Source organism: Pantherophis guttatus, chromosome 15, assembly GCF_059756535.1.
Source record: "Pantherophis guttatus breed Tessera chromosome 15, ASM5975653v1, whole genome shotgun sequence".
NCBI lineage: Eukaryota > Metazoa > Chordata > Lepidosauria > Squamata > Colubridae > Pantherophis > Pantherophis guttatus.
This window is the reverse complement of record NC_142077.1, coordinates 9,841,096-9,862,575: the sequence shown is the minus strand read 5'-3', so window position 1 is coordinate 9,862,575 and position 21,480 is coordinate 9,841,096. Positions and strand designations below refer to the sequence as shown.

The 21,480-nt window shown below is 47.6% G+C and overlaps 1 protein-coding gene across 19 annotated transcripts in view; it reads right to left on the bottom strand.

The window, feature by feature from the left end:
- Window positions 1-21,480, bottom strand: part of ARHGEF10L (Rho guanine nucleotide exchange factor 10 like) — a 138,618-nt gene that overhangs the window by 26,571 nt on the left and 90,567 nt on the right. For 17 of the 19 annotated variants that reach the window (XM_087879074.1, XM_087879078.1, XM_087879080.1 and 14 more), the window contains 4 exons: window positions 19,590-19,735; window positions 15,031-15,205; window positions 9,175-9,297; window positions 6,756-7,813 (listed from right to left, as the gene is read on the bottom strand). In XM_087879074.1, coding sequence (XP_087735200.1) covers window positions 7,272-7,813; window positions 9,175-9,297; window positions 15,031-15,205; window positions 19,590-19,735 — 986 coding nt within the window. In that variant the 3' untranslated portion in view covers window positions 6,756-7,271. Of the gene's footprint in view, window positions 1-6,755; window positions 7,814-9,174; window positions 9,298-15,030; window positions 15,206-19,589; window positions 19,736-21,480 lie in introns of those variants that run through there. The other 2 variants (XM_087879081.1, XM_087879082.1) reach the window with 1 other exon arrangement.

Genomic DNA, 21,480 nt, shown 5'->3' with positions numbered 1-21,480 from the left:
GTTTAGTGACTAATCCCTTTTTCTCGGTATTAATCCTGATCAGGAGTGGGCTTCAAAAATTTTAGCAACGGATTCTCTGCAGGAGGCCGACTAGGCCATGCCACAGTGTGTGTGTGGGGCGGTGTTTTTGCCCTCCCCGGGCTCCAGAGGCTTTTCTTGAGCCTCCGGGAGGGCGAAAATGGCCTCCCCAGGCTCTGGAGGCCCTTTGGAGGCCGGAAACGGGCTTCTGGTAGGCCCGTTTTTCACCCTCCCTGAGCCTCCACGATTGCCCTGCACTTACCTGCATCCAAAACGGGCTGCGTGGGGACTCCTGGGAGCGGGGTTAGTGGGGGCAGCCGGGAGTGGGATTTGGGGGTTCTCCAAACTGCACAGAATCTTAGCTAGGGGTTCTCCCAAATCCCTGTGAACCCCCAGCAGCCCCCACACCTGCTTTTTTCTCAGTATTAATCCTGATGAATGAGGTTGCACCAATCTAGGTTGCGATTGTTTGCTGATGGGGTAATAGCACAGTCCGTGCCAAGAGAACATCAACCGTTTGGGTCGTGGTTTTTAATGCTCCATTTTTTTGTTGGGAGTTGTGTGGAATTGTTGGAAGAAAATGTCCATCTGGGTTCAGTTCCAAGTGGGGAGAAAGACACTGGAAACATGGTGGTTGATTGGAAAGATGGGTTTTTTTTAATGGTGGACAGGACCACATGGTTTGAGGTCCTGGGCAAAAAAGCACATGAGAGAGAGAGAGAGAGAGAGGGAGGGAGAGAGAGAGAGAGAGAGAGAGAGAGAGAGATTTATACCGTCTGTTGGGCTTTGAATTTGAGATTGTATTCTGATTGGCTGTCAGACTCCCAAGGGGCCATGCAGGGGTAACTTTGTAGGTTGTCTGCATCCCAGGCTCGGTTGACTCTTGCTGGGTGATGATGTAATGAAATGGCTTTGGGCGATTCCTACTATGGCTCTGCCTGAAGGGGGTAGATCTTTGTTATGTAGAATAGACTGGCCCAGGCCTTAATGGCCCATTGAAAAATGTGTGTGGGGGGTGAGTTTCTGCCTCCCTTTTAAGGGAAATATTCTGCTCTTTTAATATTTCCTAAAATATCTCATTTTCCTAGCAAAGGGGCGGGTGCTAACTTCTTACAGAATAGAGCAGCCTCGAAAGATGCAGAATTAAAATAGAAATAAATAAATAGTTCTTAAGGCTTGTCTTTTTCTTCTTGCCAGGGAGAAAAAAGGACATATTTTTCTGACCTAGGCTTCCCTAGATTGTCCTTAAAGCACAATCTTAGTCCCGCAAAACCTCTTTTATTTATACGACTGTAAATTACTTCCATAGGAAGGTTATCAACACCCACCTTATCTCACGTGGAACGCTGCCAAAGAGCTAATTTCCAGATGCAGGGAAAGGCCAAACTTTGCACAGAGTCACAAACAGAACTTTCAACTCTTGAATCGGCCAGATGAACTAATTGCTTCCTGCAAAAGCTCACGTCCCGTTCGCTCTTCTTTTATGTCTTATGGGAGGGGCCAATCATCTCCAAGCCTTACTCCCAAGTTGACCCTGTTTTCTTAATTGTTCTTGTCGTCTGGCAGCTCTGTGCATGCGCACACTGGGAACAGGCTCCCGCTGTTCTTCTGCCTTGCTGCTGTCAGACTCCGGAGGCTGCACATAACTATCAGACGGCCTGGCCCACTCTCTGCCTCCGACGCAGAGCCCTCGTACGAGCTTTCCCCAGCCCCCAGGACTGGCCCATGTTCCTCCCCAACCTCCTCACTGTCCGACTCTGCTGCCAGCTCCGCTCGCCACTGGCGGGCCACAACACACCCAGTCGAAGGCAGCCTTCGTGCCAAAGCTAATGGTTATCGGACCATTGCTTTCTGGTGAATACAGTAGCAGGGCTGAATTAACGCAATTTACTAAAACATTAACAAAACAAAACAAACAAAAAAGGATATTAAATGTGGGTTATTGGAGCTGTGCGTCTATTTTGCTGACTTCAGAGATAAGAGGGGAGGCGAAGATGGGCACAGAGGTCATTAACCTGTGTTTGTTTTCCCTTCTATGGAGTTTTTTTCTTTCCAGTAGAAAACAAACTTATTATGGCTGTTTAGGAAGAAAAAGGCAGCCCAGATCTTCCATCGCCAGTGAGAAACGGTGCTGCTTCCATCCTCTGACCTCCAAAACTAGCCCGAGGATTTTAAAAATCACAGCTGACCCGTTCTCCTTTCTCACCCCAAAAAGGGAACTGCTTGAGAAGGCAGGAAAACGTCGGAAGGACAGGATCGACAAATGCCAGGTCCAGTGGAAAGAAGGAACAGCCCCCAAAAAACAAAAAACGAATTTCCGAGCGCCGTTTGGCAACTCAAACCAATTTCCTGAACACTCAGGAAACAAGGAGAGTTTCCCAGGTTTTAAGAGGGCTGCAAAATATACAGGGCAGGTTGCTTTTGGCTATAACCAATGTATCATTTCCATACGTATTTTGAAATGCATCCGTCTGCGGGGTTTTGTTCAAAAGAAGAGGCTGCAAGGACCCAGGTTTAATGCAAAGGTTTAGACACGGGTGGGAAGCCAGCCTAAGAGACTAGAATATTTTTTTTCCAAGTCAACGTCTTGTAAATGCTTCTCATCAACAGCACATCCTATTCTCAGGATGTTTATTATTATTTTTTTTGGACTTAGTGTTGTGGCCCGCCGGCAGCCAGCAGAGCTGGCAGAAGAGTTCGGACAGTGAGGAGGTTGGGGAGGAACATGGGCCAGTCCTGGGGGCTGGGGAAAGCTCGGATGAGGGCTCTGCGTCAGAGGCAGATAGCAGTGAGGCAGAGGAACAGCTGGAACCCGTTCCCAGTGTGCGCATGCGCAGAGCTGCCAGAAGACAAGAACAACTCAGAAAGCAGTGTCGACTCGGGAGTAAAGCCCCACCTTGGAGATGATTGGCCCCTCCCATAGGAAACAAAAGAGGAGCGAACGGGGAGGGGGCTTTTGCAGGATACAATTCATTTGTTCCGTCACTCTCACAGACTCTGTGCCAAGTTTTGCCTTGTACTGTGTTTAGAAACTAGTTAAATGGCAGCTTTCCAAGCAAGATAAGGTCTGTGTTGATAAATATTCCTCTGAAAGACTGTTTGCCAGGCCTTGCTGACTGTGAATGAAAGGAATTCACAGTCGTGTAAATAAAAGAGGTTCTGCCGGGACCAAGACTCTGCTTCCTGCTTTTTAAGGGAGCCTAGGTCAGAACACTTAGCATCGCCTGGTGGTCACCCATCCAAGTAGAGTGGAGCTGCTGAGCTGATGCGCCTGGAACGAGGACAGGCCCACAACACCACAAACGAGGCGACAAGATCAGAGACAACATCAGGCCACACCCTGTGGGCTTTGTCTAAAAATGAGTCGTTTTTTCAGAAACTTAAGGACTAGCATCTTGAAGAGTTGGTCCAGGTTCAATTCTTGGCCAACCAGCACCTAAGAGCCATTGCTTTCTGAAATCCAGGAGTGCTAGGCAATGAACTGAATATCTCAACAGCCACTTTTTAAACGTTTCAGAGTGCAAAATACACAACCGAAAAGCTGTGGGCACGGCACACGTCGTGTGGTTCCTTTCTGAAGATGATGGAACGGCTGCCTCCCTACTCTACATTGGTTTCATTTTTCTTCATTGGTTTGGGGGAAGGGGGAGAGGGAAGAGACAGGCTGCAAAGTGATTGATCCTCAAGGGTTAAAAATGGAACCTCCAGAAGCAGAGGCAGTTGATTTGCAAAGATCTAGGGCAGGGGTGTCAAACTGGATTTCTTGGAGGGCCGGATCAGCATTGTAGTTGTCCTCCGTGGGGGACAGCCGGGGGGAGGAGGAGACGGGATGGACGCCCCCTTGCAGCAGCCTGTCGGCCAAATCGGGACGCGGCAGGGGGTCATGGGCAACCCCCGTGTGCCCCGTTTTTGGCCTGGACGGCCTCCTGCAGCACTCTATCGGCCAAAACAGACTGTGCGGCAGTGGTGAGTTGTCCCCGGTTCGGACTGGTTCGCAAGAACTGGTAGTAAAACTGGCGTGAGGCTCCGCCCACCGACCCCGACGTCATCAGAAAGCTTCTGATGAAACATATGAAACACAAAACATATGAAGAACAGTTGCTGGAACTGGGTATGTCTAGTTTAATGAAAAGAAGGATTAGGGGAGACATGATAGCAGTGTCCCAATATCTCAGGGGCTGCCCCAAAGAAGAGGGAGTCAAGCTATTCTCCAAAGCACCTGAAGGCAGGACAAGAAGCAATGGGTGGAAACTAATCAAGGAGAGAAGCAACTTAGAACTAAGGAGAAATTTCCTGATAATTAGAACGATTAATAAGTGGAACAACTTGCCTGCAGAAGTTGTGAATGCTCCAACACTGGATAGTTTTTAAGAAGATGTTGGATAACCATTTCTCTGAAGTGGTGTAGGGTTTCCTACCTGTGCAGGGGGTTGGACTAGAAGACCTCCAAGGTCCCTTCCAACTCTGTTATTCTATTTCCTTCTGTGCATACGTAATAAAGGTAAGTAGAACCCACCCCTGCCGTGCGGGGTCGCCTGCGGGCTCCCCGTGCCCTGTTTTGGCTGGCAGGGTGCTGCCGGAGGACATCCAGGCCGAAAACAGGCCATGCGGAGGCTGCCCGCGGCCCGTTTTCGCTAGCAGAGACACTGCAGGCTGGTCCTTTGCTATCTTCAGGCTGGCCCTGCAGGCCGGGTCTAAGCACCGTGCGGCCCGGATCCAGCCCCAAAGTTGGACAGTGAGGAGGTTGGAGAGGAACTTGGGCCAGTCCTGGGACTGGGGAAAGCTCGGATGAGGGCTCTGCATCAGAGGCAGGGGGAGGGGGCCATCAGAGGCAGAGAGGTGGCCAAGGCCATCTGATAGGTATGTGCAACCTCCGGAGTCTGACAGTAGCAAGGTAGAAGAACAGCGGGAGCCTGTTCCCAGTTTGACACCCCTGATCTAGGGTAAGAAAAACCACGCGGGCTTGCTTTCAAGCGCGTTGGAGAACCAGCCAGACGAAATATCTTTTAGTTTTCACACGCAGCCGGACTCCCGACTTCGTAAAGGCAGCGAGGAGCCCAAGGAGCTGAAAGACAATGATGCCTGCTTGTGTAATTGTATTGACACTTTAATGAATCTCCACGTATTTTACGCAAACCGTTATTGTCTCCTGGAAGATTTGATAATGGCCTGTGACTGATGTAAAATGCTCAGGTTTGAGAGACAGGGACGGGGACGGGGGACGACAACGGGGACGGGGGGTGGTGCACGCAGCCCCCTCCTCGTTCCCCCCTCCTCTTTCACTCCTCGCTGCTGCTGCCACCGCCGTCAAGCCAAAGCAACCGGGCAAGAAATGGATGGGGGGTGGGGGAGTGGAGAGACAGCTTAATCTGGAGCCATCTTTTTAAGAAAAAAAAAGGAATGCTACATGCATTTAATGTCTAATTAGGGGGGTAAGAAAAAAAAATAAGCTGTGGAAATCATGTACATCTGGTAATAGTGCTTCTCCGAAGGCAGCGGCAACGGAGATGACCCTATTTCAAGGTTGAGTTGCTAAGAATATAATTGAAAGCTGAAAATGAAATGAAATCAGGGAGTCTATCAAAGCATCGGATCCGGACTGAACGGAGCTGGGGAATAGCACCGCGCGATTCTATCCCAGCGTTTTCCCCACGACAGGCGGTTCCTTAGATGGACTCCCAATTCGGCTGGAATAATGCATCAGCCGTTCTGATTTTCCTTCTCAAAGTTCTGCAGTTTAGTGATAATTTGGGGGGTGGGGGGCCCTTCCTGCAAGCTCAGGACGGCCCAACCACAGGTGGGATTCAAAAATTTTAGCAACCGGTTCTCCGCCCGGTTGCTGGGTGGGCGTGGCCTACTCGGCCTCCTGCACCATGGCAGAGGGGCGTTTTTGCCCTCCCCAAGCTCTGGAGGATTCTTTTGAACCTCCGGGAGGGTGAAAAAGGCTTCCCCCGGGCTCTGGAGGCCAGAAACGGGACCATTTCCAGACTTCCAGGAGGCCTCCCAGAGCCTCCGCGTGGCCGCTGTACTTACCTGGCATCTAAAAACGGGCCGCGTGGAGACTCCTGGGAGGGGCCTGGTGAGGTGGGCGGGGCCAGCCAGTCCTTGCAACTACCGGTTCGGCAAACCAGATGTAAATTTAGCATCCGATTCATCCGAACTGGTCCGAACCGGCTGAATCCCACCCCTGGGCCCAACTCAACCCTCCTGGGGTGCACGTTCCTTCATCGCAATGCCCGTTCCATGGGACACCTGCCCGGTTCCGTCCCTGCTTGGGATCAGGATTTTTTTTTTTAAAAAAAATCTGAATTTATCGATAGGAGTCTCCTATTGATCGGCTGAACGATCGCTGCCATCCTCACGATCCTGTCCTGTGTATCTCACACGCAGGGAGACCGACGGTTATTTATGGGTCTGCTTCTCTGCTTCGGGTTTATTCCCCCTTAAAAGCCGCTCCCTCCTTTTCCTGGGAAGATCCTGCCTTGGGAAACTTTGCAGGAGAAATGTGTAAATGATAAAATAAAAGCAGAGATGTCCTCGGATCTCGGAGAGCCCAGCAAACCCAGCGGAGGTGATCTTTGCACCTCCCGTGCTGGAGCGGTTTGGCAGCAGGGTATCCACTAAGGGGCAGTAAGTGCATTTTTTTTTTTTTTGGCTTGAGAATTTTCCCGGCATCTAATAAAACGGTCAACTTTCGAACCAAGCCCAGTGGGAATAACCAAGACCAGAGCTTGTCGTTGAGCTGGACTAGGAAGGGTTTTCTACCACTTTATTTCTGCCCCCAATATATACAGATTTTTATTTGTACAATTTAATAATATACAGAACTTTTATATTAAGAGAGTGTGTGTGTGTCTCTATATATATTTGTAGGTAGGATATTCACACAGGGGGTACACCAAACCCATATGTCTCTCCTGGGGAGGGGGGGGGATTCAACTGTCCCCTCCAAAACCTGCAGGGAGTGTGCAATTTTCCTATGAAACCTGAAAACGTTCACGGAAAGAAAATCGGAAGTCTTAGCTCGAGTCAAGATCGGAGGTGCGAAAAAGAGGTGGGGTCAGCTTCAGAGTTGACAGGTGGCAAACACCGCTGGGTGAGAAGGGGATTTGGAGACTATGAAATCGGTAAAAACCTGGTGGGCTCCAACCAGGGGGGTACCCCGATAGCCACACGTCCCCCCACCGGAGGTCCCCGTCGTCCACCGTTCAATGCCGAAAACGGAAAAGACGGGAAGAGCGAAACCGACAGCGCTATAAAATCAACGGGATTTGCCACAGGAGTAACGTACTGTCGCTTTCGCTGCTCGACGGAGCCCGCCCGTTGACGTTGAAGTTGCGGTAGCCCCTTCCTCCCGAAATCACGGCCAGGGAAGAAATCTCCTTCCGGTGAGACTCCTTCGCGCACGACCGGCTTCGCACCCAAATGTCCGGATCGTCCGCCATTTCGTAGATGGAGCCGTCTTCCTCGGTGTGTTCGAGAGAATTCCCGCCGGCCGGCGAAGGCGTGTCCCTCACAGAGAGCAACTGCCCGGGTAGGTGAGTCGTGGATCGGAGCCGGTATTGCAAAAGGATGCCCTTTTTACGGATTTCCCGGGTGGAGGAACTGTCCGGGGCAGACACGTCGGAGGAGCGAGTTCCCGGGCTGGGGTGCGCGTCATCTGCCAATGGCGCTCCGTCTGCGGTCGCTCCATCCTCTTTGTCGCTCTTCAAGACCTCAGGGGCCAGAGTGCTGAATGCCACCGCCAGGAAGTCAACGGGGCCGCAGTGGCCATTGAGAGAGACCATCCCCTTCCCTGGGCAATGAAGAGAAGGCTTTTGATTAAATAGAAAGGCTGCTAGAGATTGGATCCACAGCCATGCAAGCCGAAGCCGGAGAGATTTGGGAAGGAAAGTCATTTCTCCAAAACGCAGAGAAATTCGGTTGTAACTCTGAGCGGATGTGCCAAAGAGCCATGCAGAAGAGAAGGAGAAGAAGGAAAAAGAGGAAGACAAAGAGAGAAGGAGAGGAAGAAGGAAAAAAAGGGAACGAGATGGAACAGAGAAAGAGATAGAGAAAGAGAGATAGAGATAAAAAGATAAAGATATAGAGAAGGAGAAAGAGATATAGAGAAAGAAAGAGAAAGAAGGAAAGGAATAGAGAGAGAGAGAGAGAGATAAAGATAAGTGTTGTATCTATGATTCTTGACGAATATATTTTATTTTTTCTTTATGTACACTGAGAGCTTATGCACCAAAGACAAATTCCTTGTGTGTCCAATCCCATTTGGCCAATAAAGAATTCAATTCAATTCAGTTCAGTTCAGTTCAGTTCAGTTCTGTTCTATTATTCTATTCTATTCTATTCTATTCTATTCTATTCTATTCTATTCTATTCTATTCTATTCTATTCTATACAGAGAAGGAGAAAGATATAGAGAAAGAAAGAGAAAGGGAAAGAGATAGATAGAGAGACCGAGATATAGATATAGAGAAAGTGATAGAGATAAAGAGACAGAGATAAAGAGGAAGGAAGGAAGGAGAGATGGGATGGATAGATGGAAAGGAAGGAGGGAAAAGAAGGTGGGAGGGTGGCAGGGAGGCAGGAAGGAAGGAGAGATATGATGGGTGGAAGGAAGGAAGGAAGGAAGGAAGGAAGGAAGGAAGGAAGGAAGGAAGGAAGGAAGGAAGGAAGGAAGGAAGGAAGGGATGATGGATGGGTGGAAGGGAGGAAGGAATGAGAGAAAGGAAGGTGGGAGGGAGGCAGGGAGGGAGGAAGGAAGGAGATATATGATGGATGGGTGAAAGGAAGGAAGGAGGGAGGGAAAGGAAGGTGGGAGGGAGGCAAGGAAGCAGGGAAGACAGAAGGAAGGAAGGAAGGAAGGAAGGAAGGAAGGAAGGAAGGAAGGAAGGAAGGAAGGAAGGAAGAAAGGAAGGAAGGAAGGAAAGAAGCAAATGAGACCATTCCACCATCAGAATCCAGGACGCTCCAAATCGATCCTTCCGCGAGATCAAATCTGCGAGAATCCCTCGCCACAAAGGGGAGTAAGTAAACTCGGGTGGGGAGGGGGGGTCTTGCAAGCCAAGCCAGGAAAGATTTAAAAAACTGGGTTATCGTAAGAGGCTTCAGCGTCCTTCAGTCTCCGTTCTCTGTGATCAAGGTGATCTTCTGCCTTACCTGTGATTTTGGGGATCCCCTCCAACTTGGGCACTGGCAAGAGGACCAGAATGCCTTGGTCGGTGCCAATCCAGAGCAGGCCCTGGCAGATGAGGAGGCTGGTGACTCGGACATTCTTCTGCCCTGCAGAACGAAAGAAGAAACTGGCCGTTAAGCGAAAAAGGGACTGCTTCATCTGGTGGGGGGGGGGGTTCTCTATCATCCAAGACCATCATCCTGAGCGGTGGGAACGGACTCTGTGTCCTGGGAGCCACAGCTTCTCCTCCTGGCTTGCAAAAGGGAGAGAAACCACTGCCTTCCTCCTCCTTCCTTCCTTCCTCCTGAGCCCTCTTGAAAGAAATCATCCCGAATCAGCAGTCCTCAACTTACGACCGTATTTGAAATGGGAACTTCCGTCGCAAAGCGAGTCACGCCCAATGTTATGATTTTTTTGCTACGGTCATTAAGCAAGTCGCACCGTGGTTGTGAAGTGAATCTGCTTCTCCTATTCGCTCTGCTTGTCGGAATCTGGCTAAGTCACAACTGGCGATCCATGTGAAGTTGGCACATCGTCATCAATACATGTAGTCCTCGACTTACAACCATTCGTTTCGTGACCGTTGGAAGTGACAACAGCACTGGAAAAAAGGGACTCAGGGCGGTTTTGCACAATGGGGCAAAGCTCACTTAACAACTGTCCCGCTTAGCAGAAGAAATTTTGGGCTCAATTGTGGTCGTCAGACGAGGACTGCCTATACCAGAGTTGTCAAACTCAAGGTCTGCGGCCCGCATCCAGCCAACGGGGCAACTGGCCCGAGAGGCCGCCTGGAAACATCGAAGGACCAGCCCACGGTGCCCCTGCCAGTGAAAACAGAGCTCGGGAGGGTTTTTTTAAAAAGCTGCTCATATTTTTAAAAAGGCAGACAGGGGTCCGTCGATGTTGGCTGCGAATCCAGATATCAGAACAAGAAAGAAAGAAAGAAAGAAAGAAAGAAAGAAAGAAAGAAAGAAAGAAAGAAAGAAAGAAAGAAAGAAAGAAAGAAGGAAGGAAGGAAGGAAGGAAGGAAGGAAGGAAGGAAGGAAGGAAGGAAGGAAGGAAGGAAGGAAGGAAGGAAGGAAGGAAGGAAAGAAAGAAAGAAAGAAAGAGATTGATTTTATAGATAGAGATATAGACAGAGAGAGAGAGAGAGACAGACAGACAGACAGACAGATAGAGATAGAGATACATGGATGGATGGAGAGATATAGAGATAGATAGAAATATAGAAAAATAGATAGTTAGATGATAGATGATATAGATAGATATAGAGCTAGCTAGCTAGCTAGATAGATAGATATGGATAGATAGTGATAGAAATAGAGATAGATCGATTGAGATAGATGGAGAGAGAGAGATGATAGATAGCTAGAGATAGATGATAGATAGATAAAGATGATAGATAGAGATAGAGATAGATGATAGATGATAGACAGAGAGGGAGAGAGAGAGAGATGATAGAGATAGATAAATAGAGTTAGATGATAGAGATAGATAGATAGAGATAGATGATAGATGGATGGATAGATAGATAGATAGAGATGATAGAGTTAGAGATAGAGAGATAGAGATAGATGATAGAGAGATAGATAGAGATAGATGATATAGATAGAGATAGATGATAGAGTTAGAGATAGAGAGATAGAGATAGATGATAGAGAGATAGATAGAGCTAGATGATAGATAGAGATAGATGATAGAGTTAGAGATAGATGATAGAGAGAGAGATGATGATTGATAGATAGATACGATAGATAGATAGATAGAGATAGATGATAGAGATAAGAGATAGATGATAGATAGATAGATAGATGATAGATAGAGATAGAGATAGATGATAGATAGATGATAGATGATAGATAGATGATAGATAGAGATAGATGATAGATAGATAGATGATAGAGATAGATGATTGATAGATAGATAGATAGATAGACAGACAGACAGACAGACAGACAGACAGACAGACAGACAGGTAGGTAGGTAGGTAGGTAGGTAGGTGTGGAGTTTTTTCCCCCCAATCTAATCTGTCTAATTAGAAACGATGACCAACTGGGTTTGGATGTTGTTTGAACCGTCTGGCAAAGCCGAGGGGAAAAAACCCGGGAGCCCAGCCGCAGGAAAATGATATTTCAGATCAATCAACCCTCCGCAGGGCCCAGAAGACGTCGGTTGCGAATGCGTTGTGACCTTTCCTTGTTTATTTATAGCCCCAACTCTAGCAAGAGGCTTAGAAATTTTATAATGAAAAAGCTAATAATAATAATAAAGAAAAGAAATCCAGCCCTGGGAAGCCTCTTTGGGGGAAGAAAAGAATAAAATAAAATAAAAGCACCAGCAGCATAAAGACTGAACCATCTTCATCACCTTGCAGGTTGAAGTCCCTGAGCATGCACAGAGTTCCCTCTGGGACTCCTATCCACCACCACCACCCCCAATCTTGGGGAAAAAAAGAGCCTGGGTTTTTTTTCCCATGTTCCTCTCCATCTTTGATGGTGCATTTTTAATTGCAAATTAACGATGGAGCTGGGGGAAAAAAAACAAAAAACAGGAGAATTTGGAGGTGGGGAAGGAAGTAAAATCAGTAATAAAGTGATTTAAAGTAAAAGCAGGAAGAATCTCAGTGGGAGGGAAGGGAGATTTTTAATTCTGTTATTTTGAGCCTCTGGGGAAGGTGCTGGATTAGGAACGGGGGAGTTCTGGATTCAAATCTCGCCTCTCCCTCCCTCTCCCTCCCTCCCTCTCTCTCTCTCTCTCCCCCTCCCTCCCTCTCTCTCTCTCTCTCTCCCCCTCCCTCCCCCTCTCTCTCTCCCCCTCCCTCCCTCCCTCTCTCTCTCTCTCTCCCCATCCCTCCCTCCCTCCCTCTCTCTCTCTCTCTCCCCCTCCCTCCCTCTCTCTCTCTCTCTCTCCCCATCCCTCCCTCCCTCCCTCCCTCCCTCTCTCTCTCTCTCTCTCTCCCCCTCCCTCCCTCCCTCCCTCTCTCTCTCTCTCTAAATCTTGAGCTCCTGAATCAAAGCCAGGATCTCTAACGAACAAATATTCAGGTTGTGAACTAATAGCAAGATGGATTTGGGAATACAGGTAGTCCTCGCTTAGCGACCGCAATTCCATTGTAAAGTGAAGCCGCGGCTGTGCTTATGACCTTCCTCTGTGCTTATGACCTTCCTTCCTGCAAAGCTTATAAACGCAAGGATAGGTCATCCGGTTGCTTTTTTTTTTTTCCATCGCTGTCACGACTGCAAGCCGTCACTAAACGAGGCAGCTGCTAAACGAGGACTACCCATTTTGTATGTATATATATATATATATATATATATATATATATATATATGTATATATGTATATATATATATATATATATATATATATATATATATATATATATATATATATGTACATGTCTTCCTGCATGTCCCTTTCTTCTGAAGGATTTTTTTTTTCTCATCGCTGTCACGACTGCAAGCGGTCACTAAACGAGGCAGCTGCTAAACGAGGACTACCCATTTTGTCTTTTATATATACATGTCTTCCTTTCTTCTGAAGGATTTATTTTGGTCTCATCCCAAGGCTGGAATACTTCCCTCCCACTCACCCCACCCCTGGACAAAATTTTATAGTTGGTAAATTAGGGGCGAAGGTTCCATCGGCCTACCTTGAAGGGCTGTTCTGAGGATAAAAGGGAAGACCATCTATTTATCTTTGAATCTTTAGACACCTCTGAATTCAGCAGCAGAATTTTGAAACGCTCCTACCCCCCTTTTTTTCACCCCCAAAAATCAAAGAGGAAGGGAGGAGAGTCCCGGAGACCAATAAATATTTTACCCGCAGACTTGAAAGCTCCAATGTCAGACAAATCAGCCAATATACAAATTTAAAAAGGGGCTCTTCCATTATGGATGTTAAAAAGGATGAGGGAGCTTAAGTTCAAAAAATACATTAATACAGAAATACTTACACCGCGGAAGCAGAGGGGCCATGATTAAATTTTAAAAAAATACGGCTCTGGTGTGACATTTTTTATTTTATTTCTTTTTTTAAAGGGGAGAAAAAAAATAAAAACCACGAAACTCTTTATACAAGTGATGCATTTAGCACTAATTATACAATTACTTCTTGCTAAGGAGTGGGAAAGAGAGAAGGGAAGGGAAAGGGGGAAGGAAAAGATTAATGAAGAATTTACAGTGGCTTTAATCGGCCATTTTTTCCCCACCCCACTTCGTGAAGCCGAATTGAAAATTCTCCCTCCTTCGTGCCAGCCTGGGAGCGTGCCCAGCCTGGCATTTGCCACTTCGGGGGGCACCTGATGTATTTTCTGGGTGTCTATTTCGAGTCCTTATTAAAAGAGAAGGAGTTGGATGAACCAGCGCATAAATTCCGGAAAATAGATTGGAAAAAAAAAATGGAATAGAATAGAATAGAATAGAATAAGAAGAATAGGGAACAGAACAGAACAGAACAGAACAGAACAGAACAGAATAGAAGTCTTTCCCAATTAATACATTTTTAGGAACAGAAATAAATTTTGGGGAGCTTCCTCACACACACACAAACAGTGGCTAGGCTGATGTAGGATTGAAATTGGGGAGATTTGGGGTGGGGGGTGGTGATTGATACCTGGGCATTTACCTGTACAGGTAAAATAGCATCTCATCATCTGCCACGTTGTAAAAAAATACCCATTGTGTTTGTTGAGAGACTGTTTTTTTAGGTGTGCAAATGCAGCAATCTAGAATAATTTTCCACCAATGGTGGAGTTGGGAGGTCTGCCAGAGGTCATCTAGTCCAGCCCTCTGCTGTGTGCGGGGAAACCAATTCGAATATCCGTACGAGATGGAGAAAAAGAACAGAATATTCTCAGACCTTACGGGAACAACCTGTTTCTTACATTTCAGCGAACGCCAGGTAGCAGAAGAGAATTCCAGAGCCACCTAACTCTGTATAGGTGGCCCTCGAATTATGGCCAACTGTTTAGCGACCGTTTGAAGGTTATTGCAGACTCTCCCAAAACCTACTTATGAACTGGTTCCTGAGTTCTGATCGCGTTCCTAAGTTCTGACATCTACCACCAATCCCTGGTAATCAGATAACCCAGAGGTCTTCAAATGTGGCAGCTTTAAGACTTGTGGACTTCAACTCCCAGAATTCTTAAAGCTGCCATGTTTGAAGATTTCTGAGGTAATCGCATTTTGACTTGAGATTTATGTTTTTGCTGGAAAGTGGCTTAATGACCATGTGTTTTGTTTTGTTTTTTTGCTTAACTGCTGCAAGTAGTTCATAAAATTGGGCCCAGACAAGCGATGACCCGCTTTACGACCGGGCTCAATCACGGACGTAACTGGAGGACTACCTGAATTGTGGTTTTTTTTTCCCCCTGCCGTGGATCCAGGGGTGGGTTCTAAATATTTTTACTACCGGTTCTGTGGGCGTGGCTTATTTTGTGGGTGTGGCTTGGAGGTCATGTGATTAGGTGGGCGTGGCTAGCTGGTCAGAGTCATTTCTGGAAGGTCCTTGCACTTATGACCAGTCCTCGCACTTACGACCCAACTCATTTGTTTGCTTTTAACACTGATCAGCTGTAGGACGGCCCTTTGAAGCCCCCCGGCAAGAGTTTAAACAGTTTTTTTTCCCTCTAGTCATCAGCTGAGACTCAGGAGGCAGCAATAGATTGGGGGTGGGACCAAATAAAAGGTAAGAATAACGTGGGGGGGTGGGAGGGCGGGGGGAGAGAACCGGTTCGATGACGTCATATCGTCACTGCTACCGGCTCGGCCGAACCGGACCGAACAGGGAGGAACCCACCACTGCGTGGATCCTTATGGTTTCAAGTATTCACAGCCTACCTGGCAGGACCGCCGTGGTTCGGGTGGCCACGTTAATGTCCTGCAGAAGCTCCAGGGTTTCGGTGTGGAAGAGACGTATGGAAGACCCCGAGGAGAAGGCCATCCACACCCCGCTGCCGGCCTTGATCATATGGGTCACGTTGCTCTCCTCTTCAGGGTGGACCTCGAATATTTGCTGTGGACGAAGAAAAAGAAAGAATCGGGCGTCAGCGGGCAACGAAGCGAACGGATTGTGTAGCTTTTTTTGTGTGTGTGAATAATGCCAGCAACTCAGCAACGTGTGCTGAACGAAGGAAGTTTTCAGCCTTGATCCCTTTTCTCTATAGAGATATCCAGTCACGGTTATCCTGAAGGTGCTTTTTTCAAGATTTTCTTGGTTTTTCTTTGAAGACGCTTCGCTTCTCATCCAAGAAGCTTCTTCAGCTCTGACTGGATGGTGGGGAAGGGAAGGATTGATACTCCTTGCAGACAGCTGGTCATTTGGGGGAAACAAAACAACCACTTCACAAACGCATGGCTCAACGTAGGAGAACAAACCCATCAGGGAAAAAAATTCAGCAGTCCGTCTGCACTGAAGACAAAGGACACTCTTTTGAAGACAGCCAAGTCCACGTTTTGGACAGAGAGGATGGCTGGTTTGAAAGAGGGGTCAAAGAGGCCATCTGTGTCCAAATTGAACAGCCCTCTCTCAACAGAGAGGGGTGGGAATACAACGTCATCTATCTCCAGTCTACAACATACTGGTAGTCCTTTCAGCAGTTCCAAAAAAGCTGTACACCCATTTGCACTACTCAGGTGCTTATGACCAGCTGTCAGCAAGGAAAATATGAGAAGCAAAACGTCTTCAAAGAAAAAAAACCCAGAAAATCCAGTTCTCTCCTGAAAAAGCACCTTTGGGACAACCATGACCTGCAATGACCGAGAATCTCTTACAGAATTTTAACTATGCACTTTGGGATGGACACCCTATGAATGGGTGGTGGGACACTGCAACCGTCATAAATATGAGTCAGTTGCCAAGCTTCACTGACCGTGGGGATGCGGCAAAGGTCGTAAGTGTGAAAAACGGTTGTAAGTCACTTTTTTCAGTGCCTTTGAAAGGCCACTGTGAACTGTTGTTAATATTGTGGTCCACCAGCAGCCTGCGGAGCTGGCAGTGGAGTCGGACAGTGAGGAGGCTGGGGAGAAACATGGGCCAGTCCTGGAGTTTGGAGAAGGCCTGGATGAGGGCTCTGTGTCGGAGGCAGAGATGGGGCCAGGGCCATCTGGGAGTGATGCGCGGACTCCAGAGTCGGACAGCAGAGAGGTGGAGGAACAGGAGGAGCCTGTTCCTAGTGCGCAAATGCGCAGAGCTGCCAGAAGGCACGAACAGTTAAAACAAAAGGGATGACTCGGGAGTAAGGCCTGGAGATGATTGGCCCCTCCCATAAGGCTTAAAAGAGGAGCAAAGGCACACAGGCCCTTTGCAGGAAAGTAACGTTGTTAACTCTGTTCCCAGTCGGCATCTTTGTTTGATCCTGGACTCCGTGTGGCTTTGCCAATTATGTCTTTGGCAGCGTGTCAAGGGAGATAAAGGTGGGTGATGATCAGCCTTATCCCGAAGGACTCTTTACAACTATTTTGGGACTCCTCTGCGAATGAACCGAATTCCCAGCTGTTGCAATAAAAGAGGTTTTTGGGACTACTCGTGTGTTTTAATGACTCAGGAAGCCTAGGTCACAACAGGTAAGTCAATGGCTACCTGTATTCTCCTTTATTAGTAAACTTAATCAGCACTGAAAAAACAGAGACTTACGACCTTTTTTCAGACTGACGACCGTTGCAGCTTCCCTCATGGTCACATGATCCAAATTCAGAAGCTTGGCAACTGATTCATATTTATGACTATTGCAGTCATCCCAGGAGTCACATGATCCCCTTTTACGACCTTCTGGCGAGCAACGTCACGCGGGAAGCCAGATTCACTTAACAACCAACTTACTAATTTATCAACTGCAGTGATTCACTTAACAACGGTGGTAAGAAAGGTTGCAAAATGGAGCCAAACTTGCTTCACCCCCATCTTGCTTAGCCCCAGAAATTTCGGTATCCATCGAGGTCGTAAGTCGAGGACTACTTGTTTATTTTTTAAGTTTTAACGTCTACTCGTTCCAATTTAATCTCTTTTTGACTGCTTCGCCACGTGTCTCGTAACGCGGCCCACACCGATTTTCCGGCTTTCTCGTGTCTGCAAAAGCCACTTTCTCACATCCCACGAGAAAACACTTTCCCTTTTAGGCGGGACAGAATGTCAGAGCGAGCCCTCTTTTTAATGCCTCCGTTATAAATTCGGAATATTACCCGGAAAATGCTGATACAACCCTACCCGCCGCGGCATTTATGTACCTCAATGTATCTCTATAAAAGCAGAGCTCCTATCAATCCCCGCTGGGCGGCTGGGGAGACGTAAAACGTTGCATTAGTTGTTGACAAGGCAGTGAATGCCACCTGACAACAAAGAGCCAGGCAGAAGGAGGAGACAGCCTCGCCTTGCCAGATAGCAGGTGGCAGTGGAAAAAGAAAGGACACTGAGGGAGGAAGGGTCATTGCTTCAAAATGAAAAGGAAACCAGATTTCATCTTCCCTAAGGACACCTGTGCCTTTGCTCTGTTTACACAGGTGTGTGTATCCCAGGGGTGAAATGCTCTGAACTCTGCTACCGGTTCGCTTCGCTACCAGTTTGCTTCACATGCACAGTGCGCGCCAAATACGCACCTTGCATGCAGGTGCACCGCAGGCGCTACCGTGCAGCAATTAAAAAGGAGGATTAAGAAGCCTTTTCTGAGCCTGCAAAGGTAAGTAGAACAGCGAGGGGGGGGAACAGCTGTGCCGTGCAATTTAGATTCGCTAGAAAGCTTTCTAGGGAATACAAATCGCGCGGCACAGCTGATCGTCGGAAATACCTGTTCGCACGAACCGGTAGCATTTTTTTTTTACTACCGGTTTGGGTGAACCGGTCCGAACCGGTAGCATTTCACCCCTAGTGTATCCGTGTATCCATGTGTGTCAATTCGGCCACTGCCTCTACAGAGGGAACCGGGATCACTGGTCATTCTCCTCTACGCCAACTTGCAGTATTGGTTCAATCTGAAGTCACAACTGGCGCAGGGAGAGCACCCACTCCAAACCGGGCATGAGTTTGTCTCATGAAGAAGAGAATAGAAACTCTGGTAGGGTGCCAGATATGCCACGGATAGGGTGGCAAATGATGCTGTTAAGTCCTGGCATCCAGCAGTGCCCGAAAAAGTAGGGGGAAAGAAGCAGGAGAAAGAGAAAAGAGGAGGAAGCATCTCTGCCATTCTGAGTGGGCACCTGCATCCACGCAGGGACAGTGCCACACAGTGGCCGGCTCAGAGGAGTCACACCATCAGACAGGAGAAATTTTGGAACATAGAGTAACCAAGTTGGAAGGGACTTTGGAGGTCCTCTAGTCCAACCCTCCGCACAAGGAGACCTTATACCATTCAAGACCAGTGGCTGTCCTGTCTCTTCTTAAAAACCTCCAATATTGGAGCACATCCAGAACTTCTGAAGACAACTTCAGGGGTCTGCAACCTTAAACACTCAAAGAGCCATTTGGACCCGTTTCCCACAGAAAAGAAAACACCGGGAGCCACAAAACCTGGGTGGGTGTGGCCAACTCAACGTCACTCACTTCCACCAGTCACATGACACCTCTCCTAGCCACGCCTACCCAGCCGGTCATTAGGGCAGAGAACCGGTGGTTAAAGAACACTGGGAACCACAAAACCCTTTTGACATCTCTCTCTCCCTCCCTCCCTCCCTCTCTCCTTCTCCTCCTCTCTCTCTCTCGGTATCTTTCTATGTCTCTCTCTCTCCCCCTCTCTCTGTATCTCTCTGTCTCTGCCCTGGCTGCTTCTCCATCCCCCATTGTTGCCCTTAACTTCTCAGGCCAGGCGGGGAGTGACTGGGAGGGGCGGGGCCAGCCAGTGGTGAGATCACCTGACAGGGAGCCACAGCAGAGGGCCCAAAGAGCCTCATGCGGCTCCGGAGCCGCAGATTGCTGACACCCGTGTCAAGTTTCCGAAATTTGCCCTAATTAATTCATGAGCCATGATCCAAACTTCAAAGGAAATATAGTCATTTATTAGGAGCAACATTCCGGCAATATTCGGATGCAGTTAGGACTGATCCCACGTAGATTTACGTTCCCCTATGACCCTGTCTCTCCCCTCCTCTCTGGCCATGTCATAAATCACATTCTCCAATTAACCACTTTGGCTGGCTGTGAAACCTAACACCCTCCTTCTGATTGCGGTCAGAAAGAATGTATGGAATTCACTTCAGTTCTCCCTCCCTCCTGCTCATGGCAACTTGAAAGCTTTGCAAAATTGACAACCCGCACTAGTTAATTGATCTGGGATTATAGAATTACAGAATAACAGTGTTGGAAGGGACCTGGGAGGGTCTTCTAGTCCAACCCCCTGCGAGAACAATTAATCAGTGGAACGGCTGTTGATTCCCAAACTCAATCGAGACGCGCCTGAAGAGAGACCTACCTGAGCCTTCAGACTGACGGCATCGAAGACAGTCACTTGATTGCCACAGCTGGCCCATACGGCATCATCCAAGGTGAGCAGCGTCCGCACGGGGGCCAGCCCCACCGCCAGGCAGGTGGGCTCAGCCTCGGCGTCCCACAGGCCTCCTGCACCAGAGAAGAGAAAAGCGGATAAGATGGGAGTTGGTTGGAAAGCTTTTTGGGAAGACCAAAATCGAAGGAGGAGAATTCGAAGGCCATCCTTTCAAACGCCTGCGAAGTGCAATGTTTTTGTGACCACAATCTCACTTTCAATACAGGCTAATTTTCGCAAGCACCCCTAAAGTTTCTGGGAAGCCTGCTGAGAAGTGAAGAAGTCTCGGGAAGAGAAGGACCAGTGGAGACAGGATAGCAGCCTTCCAATATTTGAGGGGCTGCCCCAGAGAGGAGGAAGGGGGTCAAGCTGTTTTCCAAGGCACCCAAAGGCCAGACAAGGAACAATGGATGGAAACTGAACAAGGAGAGATTCAACCTGGAAATAAGGAGGAATTTCCTGAGAGTGAGAACAATCAACCCATGGAACAAAAGTTGCCTTCGGAAGTTGTGGGAGCTTCATCACTGGAGACTTTCAAGAAGAGACTGGACTGCCATCTGTCAGAAATGGTGTAGGGTCTCCTGCTTGGGCAGGGGGTTGGACTAGATGACCTTACAAAGTCCCTTCCAACTCTATTAATCTGTTAGAGGTTCCGTTAGAGAAAATAATGACTCCTGCAGGAAATCTGCCCGCCTGGTTCCAGAACTCGGAAATGGAAAACAGAAAAAATCACCTGTGAAGCCACAGAGTTTGGGCCATGTGAGAGCTTGGAAGAGCATAAGCCTAAATCTCTAATCATCATCATCATCATCATCATCATTATGTTCTTCCTCCAGTCTTGAAGTTCTGTTTTCCCACTTTTGCACCAAAACATCCTCAAGACTGCAGGATTTTTTTTCTTTATTGATCCTCCAGCCCAACCCGGTTTAAAATTCCACCCGTTTTTATTCTCCTGAAGACATTGGTTAAGAGCCGTGAATCTTTGCACGTAGGACCGTTCTTAATTGATCCGAAGAGCGAAAACCCCTTGGACCACTAAATTAAATTTCTCCGATGCTTTCTCCGCCACCATTCCTATAAACTCTTTTTTTCCCCCTCTCTCTCTCTCTCTCTCTCTGCAGGGCCTTTTTATCGATTTAACATGTAGAAGAAATTGCACGCAAACCTTTACCGAAACACGAGGTTCCTGGATGTCTCCCAATTTTGGAGTTTGAAATGAAATATCACATGCCCTGGTTGCAAATTTCCCAAGCGTCCGTGCCACCAAGTCTTCCCAGGGGGGGTTTTCATAATGGTATTTCGGTGGCATTTCTCGGAACACGTCCACAGCTATTGTCAAAACACAGCCTTATCATGTCACATCACTTTGTAACTCCCAGACAACCGATTTTGACGTCAGCCCTGGATATAATCGGCTCAGCCTTTCCGCTGCCCAGATGCAAATGCACACAATTCGGCAGCACAAAGGACAAAGATGTTTGGTGTGCGATCTTGTAGGTAAAATGCAGCACAAACTAAACTTTTATTTTATTTTTTTTCTTCCCCGGAGGGCTAAAATCTAGAATATATCTTCAGTTTAGGAGAAGTATCAGTCTCATACAATAGTGGCCAAAATTGTGGAAACCTTTTGGGAAAAGTGTTATTTTCTAAAACTAGCTAATAAAACCACTTTTTGGGGGGGGAGTAGTACCATAAAATTATATATCCATGGAAAGATAATTTAATCTCAGCCTTCCATCCTTTCTAAGGTAGGTAAAATGAGGACCCAGATTATGGGGGCAATAAGCTGACTTTGTATAAATATACAAAAGTACGAAGG